Source organism: Hippocampus bargibanti, linkage group LG20, assembly GCF_051943395.1.
Source record: "Hippocampus bargibanti isolate YZ-2025 linkage group LG20, ASM5194339v1, whole genome shotgun sequence".
Taxonomy (NCBI): Eukaryota; Metazoa; Chordata; class Actinopteri; order Syngnathiformes; family Syngnathidae; genus Hippocampus; species Hippocampus bargibanti.
This window is the reverse complement of record NC_142753.1, coordinates 2,209,851-2,229,776: the sequence shown is the minus strand read 5'-3', so window position 1 is coordinate 2,229,776 and position 19,926 is coordinate 2,209,851. Positions and strand designations below refer to the sequence as shown.

The 19,926-nt window shown below is 46.3% G+C and overlaps 1 protein-coding gene across 4 annotated transcripts in view; it reads left to right on the top strand.

The window, feature by feature from the left end:
* col11a2 (collagen, type XI, alpha 2) overlaps window positions 1-19,926 on the top strand; it is a 43,573-nt gene that overhangs the window by 11,126 nt on the left and 12,521 nt on the right. The window contains exons 4-11 of one of the 4 annotated variants that reach the window (XM_089022825.1): window positions 3,215-3,435; window positions 10,395-10,556; window positions 12,351-12,561; window positions 13,450-13,612; window positions 13,690-13,812; window positions 15,295-16,209; window positions 17,065-17,184; window positions 19,649-19,858. In XM_089022825.1, coding sequence (XP_088878951.1) covers window positions 3,318-3,435; window positions 10,395-10,556; window positions 12,351-12,561; window positions 13,450-13,612; window positions 13,690-13,812; window positions 15,295-16,209; window positions 17,065-17,184; window positions 19,649-19,858 — 2,022 coding nt within the window. In that variant the 5' untranslated portion in view covers window positions 3,215-3,317. Of the gene's footprint in view, window positions 1-3,214; window positions 3,436-10,394; window positions 10,557-12,350; window positions 12,562-13,449; window positions 13,613-13,689; window positions 13,813-15,294; window positions 16,210-17,064; window positions 17,185-19,645; window positions 19,859-19,926 lie in introns of all 4 variants that reach the window. The other 3 variants (XM_089022824.1, XM_089022827.1, XM_089022826.1) reach the window with 3 other exon arrangements.

The window sequence follows — 19,926 nt, the reverse complement described above, 5'->3', positions numbered from 1 at the left end:
CTTTTACGTGAGCAATTAGGAAGACGGCCATTTGGCAGTTCAATTTTAAACTTTCACATCCGATCTAGATATACCGTGTATAAGCTGCACCGGAGTATGAGGTGCACCTTCAATGAATGAACAAAATTTTCCAAATATAATATAGAAATATAGAACATTGTTCCAAATATAAGGCACACTATATTATAAAGCGCTACAGTAGAGGCTATACCACGTCTTCGACAATGGGGGGAATACTGGAGTAAGGTGGCTGCTGACAGTACAGTGATACCTCGGCTCACAAACCCGTTTCCCAGAAAGTGTGTGTAAGGCGAAAAGTTTGTCTCCCAAACATTTATTTCCCATAAGAAACCATTAAAAATGAGAATAATCCATTTCCAGGTCCCCATAAAACATAATTTTCTACTAAATAAGCCTTAAAACTACACAAAATATACCTTATTTTATGTATAATAAATATGCTATTGTAATGAAAGAAATAAACTGTACTGTATAATGTCATTTTATTTACCTTTGTGATGGTCATTGATGTAGTTGCCTCTTGATGATATCCGAGTGAAGTTGTCATGCTTTCTCTGCGATAATACCTTCACTCACACTGTCCACTGCTAGCTGCTTTTTGTTCATCGAAATCAACAGAAGTGTTTCAACCTCTTCTATTGCCTGAGACCGTTGCTTAGACAACACAGAAACACCCTTAATAGCTTCCTTGTTCTTAAAAGACAACCGACGTCACTTTTTTCTTTGTTAACTGAAGTCAGAAAAACGTTTTATCGCATCTAAAATACCCAAAACACGCAGTATGATATTTGTATTCAAATGCAAAACACAAATAAAAATGACTTGAAGTGTCCAAAATCTGCAAAAAAATTGAGCTGTGAATTGGGCATTTTCAGAAAGTCCCGCCCCCAGTTCGTGACATCACGCCAAGACGTCTTGCAATGCTGGAGAATCTGAACAATGGCTTCAGATTCGGAGAATATGCTTTCTTGTTACACAACCAGTTATGAATATGATTCAAATAGTTCTGAAGAGGAAAGCATACATGTTTGCCATCGATTAAAGAAGTCCTTCCGTGTCCTTTTGAGGCATCTGGACTGCAATGTAGCGTCCCAGAAAAGAGGCAGAAAATGGCGACCAAAGTCCCTGTGAGGAATTAATCAGCCCGTTTCCACAGGCTGATAAATTCCTTATATGGAGCTTGGTCGCCCTCTTCTGGCTCTTTTTGGTGCAACATGACGTTTTCAGACCAAACAAGCACAGCAAAATGCATTGACATGATGGAAGGACTGCGACAATGTGTCTTTTTTTCGGTCAGGGACGTTCGGTCAGGGACGTTCCTTCAGTGACGTCACCAACTCAAAAACAAGACTTCCGGAATATTCAGCGAGTCTTAAAACGTAAAATATAGCTATATGCGGTGGAATCTTATTAAAATACACCCAGTAGAAGTCATTTGAAGCCATTTTACAAATTATGGACACAACTTGTCCGGAGACGTCGGTTGTCCCTTAACTCCCTCCGCCAGCAGAGAGAGTCCAAGCTCAATGGAAGGAATTTAACAGCCTGTGGAAACAGGCTGATTCATTCCTCACAGGAGCTGGTCGCCATTTTTCTGCCTCACTTGTGGGACGTTACGTTGCAGTCTAGATGCCTCAAAATGACACGGAAGGACTTCTTTAATCGATGGCAAACATGTATGCTTTCCTCTTCAGAATTATTTGAATCATATTCATAATTGGATGTGTAACAAGAAAGCATATTCTCCGAATCTGAAGCCATTGTTTGGATTATCCAGCAATGCAAGACGTCTTGGCGTGACGTCACGAACTGGGGGCGGGACTTTCTGAAAATGCCCAATTCGCAGCTCATTTTTTTGCAGATTTTGGACACTTTAAGTCATTTTTATTGGTGTTTTGCATTTGAATAAAAATATCATACTGCGTGTTTTGGGTATTTTAGATGCTATACAACGTTTTTCTGATGTCAGTTAAAAAAACAAAAAAGTGACGTCGGTTGCCCTTTAAGGGTGGTAGCAATGGTCGACTTAGCGTACTGGTACTGGGACGCTAAGTCACACAAACGCACACCTCGTTCGTGTTTCTCGATGATCTTCTTCTGCTCGATCATTATTTTCTTTTGTGTCCTCTTTGGTTTAACACTAGCCTGTGGTAGGGTCTTTTTCGGTCCCATAATAGCAAACGTACTCCACTTGATAACAAACCATGTCTGCACTCAAAGAAAGGAGGTGACGAAAACTAGTCCGCCAGCCACCGTGTTGCTCTGTGTGGTTTGGTTCGTCTGCCAAGAACTAGTTCGTTTGCCAAGATTATATTTTATTAGATTAATTTAATGTTCGTAAAGCGAAAATTTTGTGAGCTGAAGTGTTCGTGTATGGTAATTATCACTGTAGTTGCGAGACTTGTGGCTCAATATGACTTCACATATAAGGCGCACCAACCCGCGTATAAGGTGCAGGATCATCTTTGGAACAAAATCAAGGCTTTTGGGTGCGCATTATCCACCAGAAAATACGGTAGTATTAGTCGAGTCCCGGTTCTTTCAAGTTGTTCACGGTTCTGCTCAATACGCCAGTGAGCGCTTCTCGTTGCCTGTGAAAAATGACAACCGAGTAGGTTGAAATGAAAATGCACACCTGTCGCGGTGAAAGAGAATCATCTCCATCACCCACGTGGCCAAACTGGAACGCGTGGGACACCACCAATTGGCGAGTGAGTCCCTCGGGCTGGGGGGGTGGGGGGGGTGGTTTCCAAGTGCGGACGGAGCTCCGGTTGGCCAACCTGACGCGTGTTCACGTGCCACACGGGAACAACCGTGTGAAGACATTTTAAAAAAATCTGTTTTTTTAAGTCAAAGTTGTAGTCTTCGTTGTGCCATTTTTAGACATTTTCTGCACATCAATGCTTTTTTTTTCCCTCCCTCTCCCACGTTGACTCTGTCTTTTTCTCTCTCCTCCCCCTCCTCCCTCTCCTCCCTCACGCTCGGGTGGGAGAGAGTCAAGCGGGAAAGTGAGGGAATGGTGTGAGAGAGCGAGCGAGCGCTAGCTAGCGAGCGACCAGGTGTCTGTGCTCTGCACTTTGACGGACTCCATGGAGCTGTAAAAGCTGCCCTTCAAAGATTTCATTTTGCCCCCCCTTCCCCGCCATCGCTTTGGTGGCCCTCTCTTTCCTTCCTTTTTTCCCCTTTTTTTTAGTCTTGTCACCTCACAAGCACTTCAGTCAGCTGCCTCTTGTCGGCTGACTTTCTGGGAGAGGGACACCCTTGCGTCCAGCAGCCGCCGCCGCTCCGCGTTCACTATGGATATTGCAGATTGCCCCTTCCGGAAGAAACGGAGGCCATGGAGCCCCGGCCTGACCTCTGTGGCTCTGATTGGTCTGGTGCTCGCGCTGTGCCAAAGCACCTCGGCGCAGGCAGGTAAGACCACCTCCATTCCGACTTAAAAAGTGTTTTAAACATCACCTGTCCTCCATTTTAGCCATTGTTTGCTCAAACGCTGCACAGAATTAGAATGGTTGACAATTGTCTTGGCCTGCACTCTGATTGCTTGTTTAATTAAACAACACGAATAAATGTTGTATTTTTGGGGGGGGGGGGGGGGGGACGGCAATATGTTTGGGTCAACATTGTCAAAAAAAACCATTTTTTTCTGTGATCCTATTCCCGTGGCGCCCCTCGCAGCCTGTGCACCAGCGCGCCCATTGGTGCCTTCAGGTGCGCACCCGTCACTCATCAGCAGCATCCCGTATATTGACTTCCAATTAAGCCTGATTGCTCAGATATTGAGAAAAAAATGTAATCTAGCACAATGTGTTCGATATTGATGTCATCCCACACCTAGCTTTACTCCCCCCCCCCCCCCCCCACCCCAAAAAAAAAAAAAAAACAACCCCACCCGCTGTGTTCTTTGCCCAAGCGCGTCCATGTGGACTTTGCCGCTCATGAATGGCATCTTATGGGAGTTGGCGCCGAGGAGAAAGTGGCCAGTGTGTCTGGCGACTGTTTACGCTTGCGTGAAAGCGCCTTGCGATAAGTTTGGCTGAAGATTGACGTACGACCACCTTACAAACCGTCAAGCGTTTTGATCTTGTATCTGTCGATTGGATTTAGATTGACAAGTCACATGGTGACAGGACAAGCAAACGCACTTAACATAGATTTAAAAAATCGCAATTAGTCAATTCCATTGGTGCAGTGTTCACTAATTCTCCCAATGTTGGATTTTTTGCGGGACTTTGACCCCCCTCCACCCCGCCAACAATCACCTTTTTATTCATATGTGTGTTTTCCCAACGCCACCCCTTTTTAACTTGACCAATTTTCAGCAATCAACCACATTTTTTTGGTTTAAAAAAAGATGTGTATTGCCACCATTTAAGTTCAGTGGTGTCAAACTCATATTTGTCGCGGGCCGCATTGTAGTTATGGTTTCCTCTCGAGGGCCGTTATGAATTTTGGGAAACCATATAAATGTTTCATCATCTCCACATATATATATATATATATATATATATATATATATATATATATATATATATATATATATATATATATATATACACACACACACAGTAAAGTCTCGTTATATCGATATTCAAGGGAGTCCGAAAAAATATCGATATAACCGGGACTATCGATATATCCAACCCTGTTTGCATGTAATTTTCTCCGTGCGTGCATAGAAATAGTATCGATATAACCGGGACTATCGATATATCCGATATCGATATAACGAGACTTTACTGTATGTATATATGTGACTGTAAAGTGACCTTGAGAGTTTAGAAAGGCGCTTAGAAATACAATGTATTATTATATATATATATATATATATATATATATATATATATATATATATATATATATATATATATATATATATATATCACACAACAAAATAATGAATAACTAGTTTTCAAATTTGAAGTAAAAAATAATGACTGTTTTTGTGGTTTACATGTGACAATGTGAAATTTTGGTTTGGACTTTAACAAGCGTCAGGGAATTCCACAAGTTAGATTTGCTTTCGCGGGCCCAATAAAATGATGTGAAGGGCCAGATTTGGCCCCCGGGCGTTGACTTTGACACCTGTGATTTGGTCGATGCTTTAGATTTAGTTTACTTTTATTTTCACGAGTTAAGTAAAAAGGGAGTTAGCACTCAGCAAACTGCCAAACAGGACAAATAAAGTGAGCCCAATCCATCGCCGTGATTGGAGGGAAGCCGAGGGAGTAGGAGGCGCATCTCCCGCTGAAAGACTTTCTGTTCAAAAGGAGGGAGCGTTTTGTCCACATGGATGTTCCTCCTCCGTTCGGGCCCTTTTTTCAAAGTGTCAACTGGAGGTCCTCAAAGGACGCTCTGTGCGTTTATCCCTCCTGGATAAACACCGCAAGGCCTCCTGTGAATGGAGCGTCTGTGAAGGCCTACTTGGCCTTCACCTTCCGCTTCTCCGTCTCCAGGACGGATGGAGTCGGCCTTCCTTGCCCGCCCGCATTTCTTGAGGTGTCCGAAATGCTCCGCCTGTGCTTTCCAAGCTTTAACTTCACCCTCACGCTTGGCTCCTTGTACAATTGTGTTCCATGTCACTTCAGACGTCACATGACAGTCACATCACAAGAAAAAAAAATCTAATGTGCAGACAATATGAACACAATGTGCAGTTTTTTTCTGCAAAAATAAGAAAGGTCGCGGCTTGGAATTGAAGCCGATTGACGTGGAGCAGGAGATGAGCTACAATCTGGTTTTGTCGACAAGCTTGGTGTTTGCTTTCAAAACTTAGCTTGTAGCAGTCCTGCACATTCCACCACAATGTCCCTGATCCACTGGTGAAAATGATGTTTTGATCCTCTCCTCTTTCATCTAAAACTGCTTCATCTAACAACGAGGGTGCAGATAGTGCTCAATATTTGTATTGTGTCACATTATTAGTTTTTTTTTTATGTTTTTGACTTGAAGATGGCGCCACGAGAGTGTCTGCCTTTACAGTAGCTCTTGTATTTTGTTTTTGCTGCTGTGAAACGTAAATTTCTCCACTGTGAGACATATAACGGCTCATCGAATCGACTCTAATCACAAAATTGACCGTTTTCTGGACGTCAATTTGTATTTTGGGTTTACATTTTGTAGCCACCATTAAGTGGAATGAGTATTTTGTGGCCACAAATTAGCCATTGGCACACATTCTATTGAGATTGCGCACAAAATAAATCTCAATATGGAAGCATGTCCTCCGTTTGTCCCATCTGAGCCCGACGTCTCTCTTGCCTCCATTGTCGCCAAACCGCATCCTCACTGCAGGTTTCAGGCATCGCACGAAGCGTCCGCCCACGCTTCTCGGCGGTTTTGAGCGTCTCGGCGTGGCTCCGCGAGGGGCCGCAGAATAGCTGGCCGGCCGGCGCCATAATGATAGGCCGCTGTCTGTGGACGATGCTATTCTGGCTCACTGTTATTTGGCGGGGCCGCGGGAGGCCAGCTGGACCCATTTCGTCTGATCTTTGTCTACGTCATGTCTTTTTCAGACATTGACACGCATTTTGGAAACAAACGTTCACAGCCGCTAGCTAGCTTTTGGAAAGTAGGCGTAATGCCCCCCCCTCTAGCCTCCATTTGTGTCATATGTGAGTAACTACACCAATTGCGAGAGTTCCCATTTGGAGCAAGCTTCCGGGTTGATCAGAATCAGAATCATCTTTATTGCCAAGGAATTTGTCTCCGGTAGAACACGCTGCACTAGTATCACCATAAGAAAAATGGAGACACTATACAGTTCTATTTGGGTTACTGCTTAGCGAGTTTATGGCGACGGGGGAAGAAGCTGTTTAAATGTCTGCTGGATTTGCTGCGCATGGATCAGGCATGCGCAGTAGCGCATGCCTGAGGGGAGTCGATGGAAAAGGTGGTGGACAAGGTGTGGAGGGTCCAGTAGGATTTTCCGTAGCCTTGTTTGGATTCCAGCAGTGTGCAAGTCCTCGAGAGTGGCTGGGGTGGTGCCAATGATTTTTTTCCCCGCCGTCCATTGAAGTCTGATTTTATCCATTTTTGTGGTGGCCCCAAACCAAACGGTGATGACAAGTGGCTGCAGAGGATTTCCATTGGTGGGTGGATGAGAGACCTTGTTTGATGGCTCGGTTGAAGGATGGAAAACAGGAAGGTTGTCTGATACCAGCGATGTTAGCTACTTATGAAGCATCCCAATACTGAAAGTGAAGCCTGCAGTCGATGTGTTCATTGAAACGAACCCGATCATCCAGTGGTTAGGTAGCAGGTTTAGTTGACAGTTGCAGAGGTACAGAGTCCAATTCCGGGTCCGGCCTCCCTGTGTGGGTGGAGTTTGCATGGGTTTTCTCTGGGTCCTCCGGTTTCCTCCCACGTTCCAAAAATTGGCATGGCAGGCTGGTTGAACACTCTAAATTGTCCAGAGGTGCGAGTGTGAGAGTGAATGGTTTTTGTCCGATGACCGCTGAAGCTGGAACAAAGCGCTAACATGGACAAAATGCAAATGCTGCCCACTTGTGGAAAAGAAAAAAAAACGGCTTTATCCCCAAGCGTGATACCCCAACAAATTCGGGAATGTTGCTCTCCGTCATATTTTCAAATCTTATTTCTTCTCTTTTAAGATTGTTTCTCCCACGCAGCGTTGAGATACATTTCTGCATTGTTTTCATTGATTTTTATTGTCCACTTGTGGGTCTTATTTTAGGTATTAGAAATCAAAAAGTGACTTGTTGCAGAATCCTGCTAGCAAGGCCATAAACTCAAGCTAGTACTTATGTGGTCGGCGGATGGGCGGAATTTGAAGTAAATGCAATCTTAGACCAGTTGGACGTTCGTCAAGATTCACCATTTATCATCTTTCCAGGCTTAATGGTCAAGACCAATAAAAGGCTTGTCGTTCTGACAAAAAAAACAGCGCAAAGTAATTGACCCCACCCAAAATGTTCACAATTACTTGTGCGATCCATGTGCTTGGATGGCATTTCGAATTGATTCGGGCCTGTGGTGGAATTTCCGTGATCAAAACTCAGCCCCCCCTCGTCTTCCTATGTTTGTAGGTTCATCTTTCCGTTGAAATTTGGATCACTTGAACTCATGCTGACGTCTGTGTGCGCTACAACTTGGTTTGCGCGTGGCGCCGGTCGCACAATGCGGGCCCTTGTGCGCAGGTGAGAGGTGAGGGGTCAGCGTGTCAACTGGAGTGTGTGTCTAGTATTTGACACAGACGTACCACCGGAGCAGGAACGGGAAATGTAGGCCATTCGACCTGTGTTCTTGTCAGTGTCTCGATTATATTTCTTCGCTCGAGTAATAATTAGTAAAGTAATAATTAGTAAATAAATAATTAGTCATGAAAATATCTTCCTGAAACACACGTGCATTTATATTTGTGGATGTATATTTTTTTATATACAGTGATACCTCACCTTATAAACTTAATTGGTTCTCAGAAAATGAGTGTAAGGTGAAAAGTTCGTCTTCCAAACATTTTTTCCCCATAAGAAATCATTAAAATGAGAATAATCCGTTCCCAGGTCCTCATAAAACATCATTTTCTACGGAATAAGCCTTAAAACTACACAAAATATACCTTATTTTATATATAATAAATGTGCTGTTGTATTTTATTGAAACAAATAAATTGTACAGTATAATAAAGTAATTTTATTTACCTTTGTGATATTAGTTGTCAATGGATGGGAGTAATGGTCGACTTAGCGTAATGGTACTGGGACAGCTCAGTCACACAAAGGCACACCTTGTTCGTGTCTTTCGATTATCTCTTTCTTCTGCTCGACGGTAATTTTCTTTTGTGTCCTCTTCGGTTTAACACTAGCCTGTGGTGGGATTTTTTTCCGTCCCATAATAGCAAAAGTACTCCACTCGATAACAAACCACATCCGTACTAAGAAAGTGGATGACGAAAAACTAGTCCGCCAGCCACCATGGCGCCGTTTGACCGTGTGGTTTGGTGTACATCCGCCGAAAACTAGTTTGTATGAAAAGATTATTATATATATATATATATATATATATATATATATATATATATAGTTCTTGAGCGTTCATAAACTGAGGTATCACAGTATTTCCATTAGATTAGCCTTTATGAGTGTCCTCCATAATTATTTATCATATCTTTTTGATGATGATACTCGTGCGGTGTGTTCTACCGAAGACAAATTCCTTGTGGATTCGACATACTTGGCCAATAAACAGGATTCTGATTCTGATAAATGTCGTCCCAGATCCACTTTTTTCCACCATTTAGATAATTACCGAAATGATTCCTGAATGCCTCAAACGATGTTTATCGGGTTCTCACAGGCGTCTTTTGTTCTAATAGGCTTGGAAAACGCGACTGGCGAAAACTGCAATGCACTCTGTGTGTGTGTGTGTGTGTGTGTGTGTGTGTGTGTGTGTGTGTGTGTGTGTGTGTGTGTGTGTGTGTGTGTGTGTGTGTGTGTGTGTGTGTGTGTGTGTGTGTGTGTGTGTGTGTGTGTGCATGTGTGTACAGTATGTGTGAGGGGTTGGGGCGTGCTTCCTTCTTTCCAATTATTATTGAGAAATGACGGCGTAAATTGTCCCAGAGGTGACAATAATTCCATTTCTAAGCGCCTTTCAAAACTCTCAAGGTCACTTTATAGTCACATGATCTGTTTTTCTGTGGGTGACCAGCGGCAGCCACATGCGCCAGCGTTCACTCAACCCGGAATAACTCAAATAGATAGAAAGTTAGCTAGCTCATAGATAACCAATAGCTAGCTAGCTAGCTAGCTAGTTAGATAACTAATATAGTAGATAGCAAATAGCTAGCTAGCTAGGATAGCCAGCTAGCTAGGTAGCCAGCTAGACAGCTAGCTAGGTATGCTGAGTCGGGGGCAGGCAAAGGGCGGGCGTGTTGTTTTAAGGGGCGTGATGGCGGCCGAGCAGCAGGCAGGAAGGGCCTCGGCCTCACCTGAGCTCGAAACAGAGCGCCACATTGTGCCAGGGAGGAGGGGTGGGTGGGGGGCTTTCGGGGATTGGTTTGCAACTGGATCCTGCCGTCATTGGGCCGCACTGTCACTTGTAAAGCACCAAAACCAGGTCAGAAGATCTCCACATTGCACCTCCAAAAACATGAATGCCATGAAATGAATGATAATTCTGGCAAGTCATTTTGCTGCCCAAAATGTTGTGGGGGGGCCATGAAAATATGCTCGTCATAAATAGATGCAAATTTTCGTGGAAGCGGAAACACCCAAACGTACTCGATGAGTTCCTCTGACACCCCGCTAGTCCAATTCTTGCTCCACTTTCATGTTGTCACTTGACATTGGGCGCCCCCCGGTTAAAAAAAAATTTGTCTGAAGTTGCCAATCTATTTGTCTTTCCCCTGGCAGAACCTGTGGACGTACTGAAGGCCATGCAGGTGACCGCCCTCCCCGAAGGTGTGAAGAAGGTCCCGGGCTTCTGCACGTCCCGGCGCTCCAGCAACCCCGACCATGCCTACCGCATCAGCAAGAAGGCCCAAATCTCAGCCCCCACCAAGCAGCTTTTCTCAGGTAGGCTTCAAATTCTAATGCCGCATTTTTCCGTGGATGTGGTGCGCCCAAACGCCTTGATTTCCTTCGACGGATAACCCTGCACCTTGTATGTGAAATCATATTGAGTCACAACAGTTCTTGCAACGACTGTCAGCAGCCACTGACTCTTTAATCCCCCCTCCCCTGTAAAAGAAGTTACGGCCACCTGTACTTAGGACCCTTTTTTTTCTACGCCTGGCACCGTAACGCGTAAGCAGCCGGCACCGCATACTACAATTTTGGCCAGCCAGCATGTCACACACTCACAGCAATCTACTGTGTGACTACACTAAATACAGTAGTTGTATTAAGTTCATCCCCTCTACTTGATATCTAATTTAAAACAGATTCCTATTTTATTCCGCCTTCGTCAGAGGTTCTGACGAAGGCGGAAGTAGACGCCGAAACATGTCAGGTATTTGAACACCGACAATACACTGTCTTTAAAATATGAATCTGTTTTAAACTAAATACAGTAGCTATACAGTGCAGATACTGTCTCTGCAACATCTGTAGTACTGTACACTGCTTTTTTTCCTTCACCGTCCGGCTGAGTCTGAGCGCGTGTGTCGGGCGATCTCCTCTGTGGCCATTAGTAGGGAGAGCAGGGTAAGTATAACATTTATAAATGAACTGTACAGTAAACAGTTTTGTATACATTAGTTACAGTTATACAGTCTTAAAAATCGATAATATGAAATATAAAATGATAAAGATGACACTAAAAGTTAAGTATAACATTTATAAATGAACTGTACAGTAAACAGTTTTGTATACATTGCAGGTACAGTTATACAGTCATAAAAATCGATAATATGAAATATAAAATGATAAAAATGACACTAAGTTATAAAATTTAAACATGAACTGTACACAGTTTGGTATATAATAGTATTCGATAGAAAACGTTGCTTAAAAACAACAGATTGACATTGTATACTATCCTTCCGTGTAAATGATGCGTCGGCCATTTTGAATGGATTTTGACTGATGGCCGTTTTGTTGGAACGGAACACGGTCGGAACTTGGATGTTACCTGTATATAGAAAAAAGTTTGAAAATACACCATTCATTGGGAGTGCGCCATATACGCCGGTCATTTTGGAGGCTGAAAGTCGTGGTTTTGGGCCATGCTAATCTAACGCAATCGTTTCTTTGGCAATTGAATTTCCAACATGGGTAGTTGGCACTTAACGATTTGGGCATTTCCTGGGTTGGTCCGAGCTAAACTCTAGACAAGCGGCCACCGTACATGAATAGATTTTGTTGTCCCCCCAGAAGGCCCGGCGACCAATCGCAGCACCTGGCTGGTTGCAGTGCAATTTTGAGATGGAATTCTTGAGCGATGCCAACCTGCAATCACCCGCGTCTGTTGACGCTGTTTGGAAATGCTCCGTAATTATGCGTCTGGGTGAGGAGACGCCAAAGGATCTATAGTCAAGTTTTTATGGCTGCCAGAGCGACTGTTAAAATCATTCGCAGCCTTTTTTTCCTTTGCATTGGTACAGTAATTAGCATTAATTGGTGAAAAATTGAAGCCCGCCAGAACAATGTATCGAATCGTCTGTATTTATAACCTGGAAATAGGACGCAAAAACCTGGATCAACTCCTCTTATGGGCTCAACTCCTGGACACGGACGCATGTTCCCGAATTCCGAGCCAAATGACTACTTTCCTACATCTAATCCAAAGCTTAGCAATGTTTACATTTGTATAAACGAATGATGCCAAACACTTGCTCAACCGGTTCCTCGGTGTCCCGCCAACCACAGGTCGCTTCCCGGAGAACTTCTCCATAATGGCGCTGGTGAAGGCCCACGCGGGTCTGCAGGCCTTCCTCCTCTCCATCTACAGCGAGCAGGGCATTCAGCAGCTTGGGATCGAACTGGGCCGCTCACCCGTCTTCCTCTACGAGGATCAGCACGGCAAGCCGGCCCCCGAGGACTACCCGCTCTTCAAAGGCGTCAACCTGGCTGATGGCAAGTCAGTAACCAGCGCCGTTGGCGGACGGTTCGGGGAAGGGGATAGGAGGGGCATGTCTTGGGAAATGTAAGGGTATCGGCGTCAGAGATGTGCGTCTCTGAATGGTCCAGTTTTCCAGTGGGTGTTCAGTTACGGTTCTCATAGCAAGCCCAAAGTCATTTTTGGGGTGACGCCAGTCAAGTCTTCTAATCTTCTTCGGGCGCATCATTGGATTGGATTGGATTGGATTAGCCTTTATTCGTCTCGCAGTAGAGAAATTGACATTTCACAGCTGCAAAGTGATGAAAGGAAGAGGAAATGAAAGAAAGAAGTAGAAAAACAAAGCACAGGAACTGCTGTAAAGGCAGTGCCATCTTGAAGTAAAAAACAAAATAATGTGACACAACACAAAAGACACATACAATCATTCAATATTAAGCAGTTCTAGATGAAAGGGAGGATCAAAGTGTCCTTTTCACCAGTGGATCAGGGACATCATGTTGGAATCTGCACATCTGCTACAAGCTAAATGTTGAAAACAAACACGAAGGAGTAGCATCCATTGACCGAAAGAGATTGTCTCACATCTCCTGTCCGCATAAATCCGCTTCAATTCCAAGCTGCGACCGTTCCACATACACATCGGTGCTCTGCGCTGACACTCCTTTGGGTGTATCTGTGTAAATGCTGCCCATGACAGGCGCAAAAAACAAAATGGCCCCAGAGCTGTCCAGCCATGACAGTCAAATGGCAGCGACATTCCGCCCAAATCAAAAATCGTGCTTGCATATTTTATCATATTCATCCATAGTTTTGTTTGCATTTTACGACCGTCCTGATAGTTTTTGCGCACCTCGCCACGTCAAGCATTTATTTGCCCTTGGCCTCCTTCCTCCCGACGCCTGGCAGGTGGCACCGCATCGCCATCTCCGTGTCCAAGAAGAACGTGACGCTGATGCTGGACTGCAAGAAGAAGATGAGCCGACCTTTGCCCCGCAGCAACAACGCCGTGGTGGACACCAACGGCATCGCCGTCTTCGGAGCCCGACTTCTGGATGAGGAAGTGTTCCAGGTGAGAAGCCAGCGAGATTTTTTTGGGAGGGTGGGCTTCCCTTCTGAACTTTGCGTCCCATCTGTGCGTCCCCGCAGGGAGACATTCAGCAGCTACTGATTGCCTCCAACGCTCAGGCCGCCTATGACTTTTGTGAGCACTACAGCCCCGACTGTGACTCCCCCCTGCCCAAGACCCAGGCGCAAGACCCCAACACATATGTGAGTAGCAACGGCAGATAGACCGCTCCAGTTGTTCCGCCGACGCAGCGCCGCCTGGGGTGTTCACGCGGTTCGGGCCAGCCCAAAGAGGAGCCCGCTGAAGTTAATTGAGATCACTTTCGATGTCACCAGTGAGCTCCACGCAAAAACTGAATGAGAGCCGGTTTCAGCTTTGATCACCAAGGTTGCTTCTGGTCTGCGTCTGTGGTGGCTGTGGTGATAATTGATTTATATTTTTCTTCAGATTTGTTTTTCCATCTCGTTTCAGAATACAGTCAAACCTTGGTTTTAGACCACAATCCGTCCCAGAAACCTGTTCGAAAACCGAAACATTTTCCATTATAATCAATGTGATCAATGTCTGTTTTTTTATTGCAATTGAACAATACAAACACGGAACGCTATATAATATATATAATGACCGATTTGCGGCGAAATCAGCCGAACACGTCTGCTTTTTCATAAAAACTTGATTCAGCGACACTAATGCGTTGGTGATAATGAGACACGACACAAGGAAGTGACGTCTTAGGAAGCGTGGGACGTCCAGTGGTGCATTCAGGTGCGCTCAGTTTAATCGAGAACCCATTTTTGGTTGTAAACCCAGGCCTAAAACAACCCTACATTTTTGGTCAAAGACCGAATTGGATTGAGAACCGAGATGTTCAAAGACCAATGTTTGACTATAAAATCTTTATTCAACAACACAAATGCGTCGGTCACAATGAGACGCGACACCAGTAATGACGTCTTAGGAAGCCGAGGGGGGTCCAATGGTGCATTCAGGTGCGCTCATTTTAATCGAGAACCCATTTCAGGTTGTAAAGCGAGGCATGAAAAAAATAAGAAATTTATTGTCAAAAAAACGACTTGTTTGACCGAGACGTTGGAAAACCAAGGTTTGACTGAGTTCTCGCGGCATACCGACTTATAGCAAAGTGCTTCGCAGATGTCGACTGCAATGATCGGTCTGAGCAAAAGTTTGTCATTCTGCATCATCGCTTATCGAAGCCCCTTTTTGTCAGCGTGCGTGCTAACGAGGAAGGATTGTATGATTGTGATGAGAATGATGACTTATTTTGGCCCCCCGTCGCCCGTAACAGCCACGCCCTCTCCGCCTCCGCCCAACGCAACAGGCTTGTTTTTGATCAGGCCGGCGACGCCGCTTTGTTGTTTCATGTTGAGAATGGCATTACTGGAGAGATGGTCGCCAGGGTCCATCATGGCCAATTGAAAATCCGACACGCTCTTGATTGGTTCAAACGAGAAAGGAGGACTCGGCCGTATCCAGTAATGCCTGCGCAGTGTCACTATACCGTCCGAGATGTGATTGTTTCTCAACACAGCCACTCTTGTCTTTGTCTCCTTTTCCGTCCCCGTCCCCCCAACCCTTTGCATCGCCTTCTCCTTTCTGTGTCTTTCTGTTGCCACCTCACTCGCACACGTTCAACATCGCGACCGATCTCAAAATTCGGACCTTAGAAGAAGAACGTCAACGGGAAGGCCGCCCCCCTCAAAGCCAAGCCCACCCCAGCCAAGCCAGCCAAGGGCGGGAACTTCAAAATAGTCAAGCCCCCCCTTCCCAACAAAGGCCCCAAGTCTTCCACGGCCAAGCCGGCCAAATACAAGGCCACCGCCAAGGCCACCGCCAAGCCCACCGCCGCTGCCGTCTTCCTGTCCAAGACCACGTCGGCGGCCAAGGTGAAGACCACTACCGCGCCGGCGAAGAGTGCAAAAGTGTTTGTCGAGAAGAAGACCGGCGGAAACACCGCGTTTGTGAAAACCACCCAAGCTTCGGCGAAAACCACCCAATCTTCGGCCGAGCTCAAAGGAAACTCAAAGGTGAAGAAGACCGCGCCCAAGGCCAACGGCAAAATGGCCGTCCAAGTGAAAGGAGTCAAAGTTGATGGCAAAACCGAGATCAAAGTGAGCGGCCAGGCGAAAGCCAAAGGCAAAATGACGGCGGTAGAAAAGAAAAGTAGCAAAATGGAAACCTCCACCAAAACCACCAATGCGGTTGTCAAATTGGGGTGGTCTACCGTCAGCGCCGCCACGTCCGCGTCCAAAGTGGAAGCGAGCCGAGCGCCAAAGGCCACCAAAGCAGCCACACCAGAGCCCACCAAGGCCGTCAAGGTGAAGACGGCGGTGTCCAAAGTCCCCCTGGTCAAGCCCACGCTCAGCAAGTCCATCAACGCGGCGATGGAGAAGTCCTCCGTGCTGAAGAAAGTCCCGACCACGGCGGCTCCGGCTCGGCCTACTCCCCCAAGACCCACCAAATCCAAGGTCGCGCTTGACCTCAACATCAAGTCCCTGCACAAATCCTTCCCACCCTTTGACAAGACGGCATCGGGTGGCACCGGAGTTCCAGCCAAGAAATTTGAGCGCGGTTACCAACAGGTACGACTCCGCTTTGGGTCGCCACGTGCCGCCCGCCGCATCTGGAGGTCGGCTTCTGTCACCTTCTTCTTCTGTGGTGGACAGTCTGACCTTCGGGATGCTGGCCTCTCTGTCCATCCATCATATGCTCTTCACTTGCCCATATGATACGATCGAGCGGCCGGCGGTGTAGCATGGCTCGCTGTGCACTTTCCTTACCCCCACCCGAGCTATGCAAACCGGGCCCCCCTGCCAGGAACGCTAAAAGAGTGCCGGGATGATGGGCGCGGTGCTACAGTCCAGGAGAGACGAGTCCAGCCAGTACTGCCGTGTTTGGTCTTTGCCTATTTTTTTCTCTTTACGTCTGCTGGTGTGAATGAAGTGGCCCCTTGCGCCAAAACCTGCGGCACGTTTGACTTCCTCCGTGAAGCCCACTTGGAGTCTTTCTTTGTGGACATCCCTTCTGTCACACTGCCTTTTTTGTTGGTTTTGTTTTCTGGCGGTCATCCCGAAGCATCCCTTGTGATGTTTCCTTCTGCCGGGATGCGCGTCAGCTTTGGTCGAGCGGCGCCCCGCTTACCTCACCCCGTCGCAATAATCCTGTGAAAAGAAATGTCCCCCCCAAGTCTCGGCGACTCCCTAAACTTTGCACGGGGCGTCGTTTATAGTCGGCGGCCGACTGACATTTCTTTTCCGTTGATATTTGTCAAAGATGCGAGTTGCCGGCGAGACCACCGCAATGCCGGGCGGGCGGTGTTCTCGTCTTAGAACTCACAAGCGTACTCTGAACTAACCTTCGCTCTTCCGGTCAAATCTGCTTACTTCCTCCCTGCTCCCGCTTCCCCCGCCCCCTTTTCTGCCTACTCGACCAATCAGGATGTAGACACGGAATATTCCCAGGCTGGCAACACCCCTACAGAGAACGATTATTTCTATGAGGAGACGCTTCCTGAGCCCGAGGGTGAGCAGGTGGCACCGGAAGAGAGCCCCACGCAGGTAACGCACACTCACGACCTTGCCCGAGGATAAGATCCGCTTTTCCCGCTTAAAGGACAACCGACGTCACTTTTTTGTTTCCTAACTGACATCAGAAAACCATTTTATAGCATCTAAAATACCCAAAACACGCAGTATGATATTTTTAGTCAAATGCAAAATACCCATAAAAATGACTGAAAATGTCTAAAAAGTACTTCAATTTGAAACCAGAAGTGGCCAGTTTCAGAAGGTCCCGCCCCCATGTTCATGGTGTCACGGCAAGACGTCTTGCCTTGCTCGAGAATCAAAACAATGGCTTCAGATTCAGAGAATATGCTTTCTTGTTACTCATCCAGTGAATATGATTCAAATAGTTCTGAAGAGGAAAGCATACATGTTTGCAATCGATTAAATAATTTATTCCGTGTCATTTTGAGGGGGAAAATGTAGCACCGAATGTGTGTCATTTCGGGGGGGGGGGGGGGGGTGTAGCACCGAAAAGAGGCAGAAGAGGGCGACAAAGCTCTGGAAAGCTCTGTGGAAACGGGCTGATTAAATTTTTGTCAGTGAATATCAAATAGATGCTCGGTGCCACACACAAGGATTCGCCATCGCGTTATTTATGTGTTTTCCTTCTAATTTCACCATCAACACGGATCAACACGAAGTTTTCACACCAAAGTATTGCAAAATGCATTGAGGTGATGCAAGGTGTGTCCTTTCTCGCTGAGGGGCGTTCCTTCAGTGACGTAGGGTGAGGACTCGTCACCAACTCAAAAACAAGACTTCCGGAATATTCAGCGCGAGTCTTAAAATGTAAAATATAGCTATATGCGGTTGAATCTTTGTAAAATATGCTCAGTAGAAGTCATTTGAAGCCATTTTACAAATTATGGACACAACTTGTCCGGAGACATCGGTTGTCGTTTAAACAAACAGGCAGGGGTGACTCTTCACTAAACCCCCCCACACTGGAAAGTACGCTGATGTCAGGGTGCCAAAAGTGACTAAAAAGGGAGATGGGTGTCCGGGGTTACGCTTAGATAAACTGAGAACCTCGGTCATCCGGGAGGGGCTCAGAATCGAGACGCTTCACCTCCGAGCCTGTTCCGGGCATGTCCCACTGGCAGAAGACCCCAGGGACAGCCCAGGACACACTGGGGAGACTATGTCACCCAGCAGGCATGGGAACGCCTCGGGATCTGCCAGGAAGGGCTGGATGAAGTGGCTAGGGAGAGGGATGACTGGGCTCCGCTATTGAAGCTGTTGCCCCCGCGCTGGACAGTGGATGGATGGAGGTGTCAATTTGCAGTATGACACCCCCCCCCCCCCCACACCTCTCGCCATGACAGGGCAGGAGCCAAAGATACATGTGGTCCCACTTCAATACTCTTTTTCTCGTCGGCTTATTGGATTGGATTGGATGTACCTTTATTTGTCTCGCAGTGGAGACATTTACATTTCACAGCAGCAAAGTTATGAAAGGAAAGGAAAAGAAGAAGTAGGAAAACAAAATACAGGAGCTGCTGTACCGGCAGCTACTCTTGCGGCACCATCTTGAAGTAAAAAAAAACAACAAATATGACAACACAAAGACACAGAGAGTCATTCATTCTTCAGCACTGGCTGTACCCTTTTTGTGACATGAAGCAGTTGTAGATGAAAGAGTGAGATGATCAAATGATTATCCTGTTTTCCAAAAATGTGCCAGTCAAGCCGCGCATGAGATTCCTTGCAGTCAAATCTGAAATTCCGGAGCGCATCAGTTCATGGAAGCAAGCAGACGGAGGCGGACGCGGTCACACCAGTCTCGTAGTTTCCTTGCCGCTGGCCGCCGTGTGTGTGACTCACACCTGGCTGCCACACTATCCCACCTCCCCTTTTGGAGGAACATGCGCCACATTTTGATTTCAACCCGGGCGTCCCTTTGTCCTTAACATCAAGACTGGCTTTGAGGGTCATCCTGGCAAACGTCTTGTGACAAAAGGAGGAAACCAATGTGGGCGCATTTTGATGGGCAAGCTAAGCTCTCCGTCAACTCTAGCGCATCCGCCACCTTCGCTGTGTGTTTCTCGTAGTTGACATTGCGCACCCCCACAACGCTGTGACAAATATTCACATCAGCATCCAAACGTCAATAGGTCAGCAGAGAGGCTTTCTTGTGTTCAAATGAGGTCCCTACATGAATCCAGTTTGAGGGAAAGTCATTCCACAAGGATACAATCTTTCATGTCAGCTTTCCACTCTTAGATGGAATGCAGATCCTTTTTTTATGAATATGATAAGCTCCAATGACAACTGGGATAAAATGAGTCGCTCGGGTGTCTTTTGTATGTGTGCGCCTCCTTTTTACAAGGTAAGACTCATTTCTTGCTCCCTTTCTGTCACTCACCTTTTCCTCCTGCCAAACATGGCTCCTCCTTCCCACCGGCCTCACCTTTCATCTTGCCCTCCTTCATGGCTCCCCCGGCACCCACAGCAGTCACAGGCGCAGGAGACGGCTCTGGCGGGGGAAGAGGTGGATTCCACCAAAACGGGCGATGTGGGTGAGGACCATTTCACCGAGGAGTACGTGACTGGCGATGTGGGCCAGAAGGAATACGACTATTCCTATCGTGACTACGAAGAACGCGCGCCCGAGGCCCGAGAGGTGGAAGGCCACATCGGCCCCGCCGTGACGGACGAGGCAGGCGTAAGTCATTTTGCTTTTGCATTTCAACCACTTGTGATTGACAGGATTGTCACGTTCACTTGCTCTTG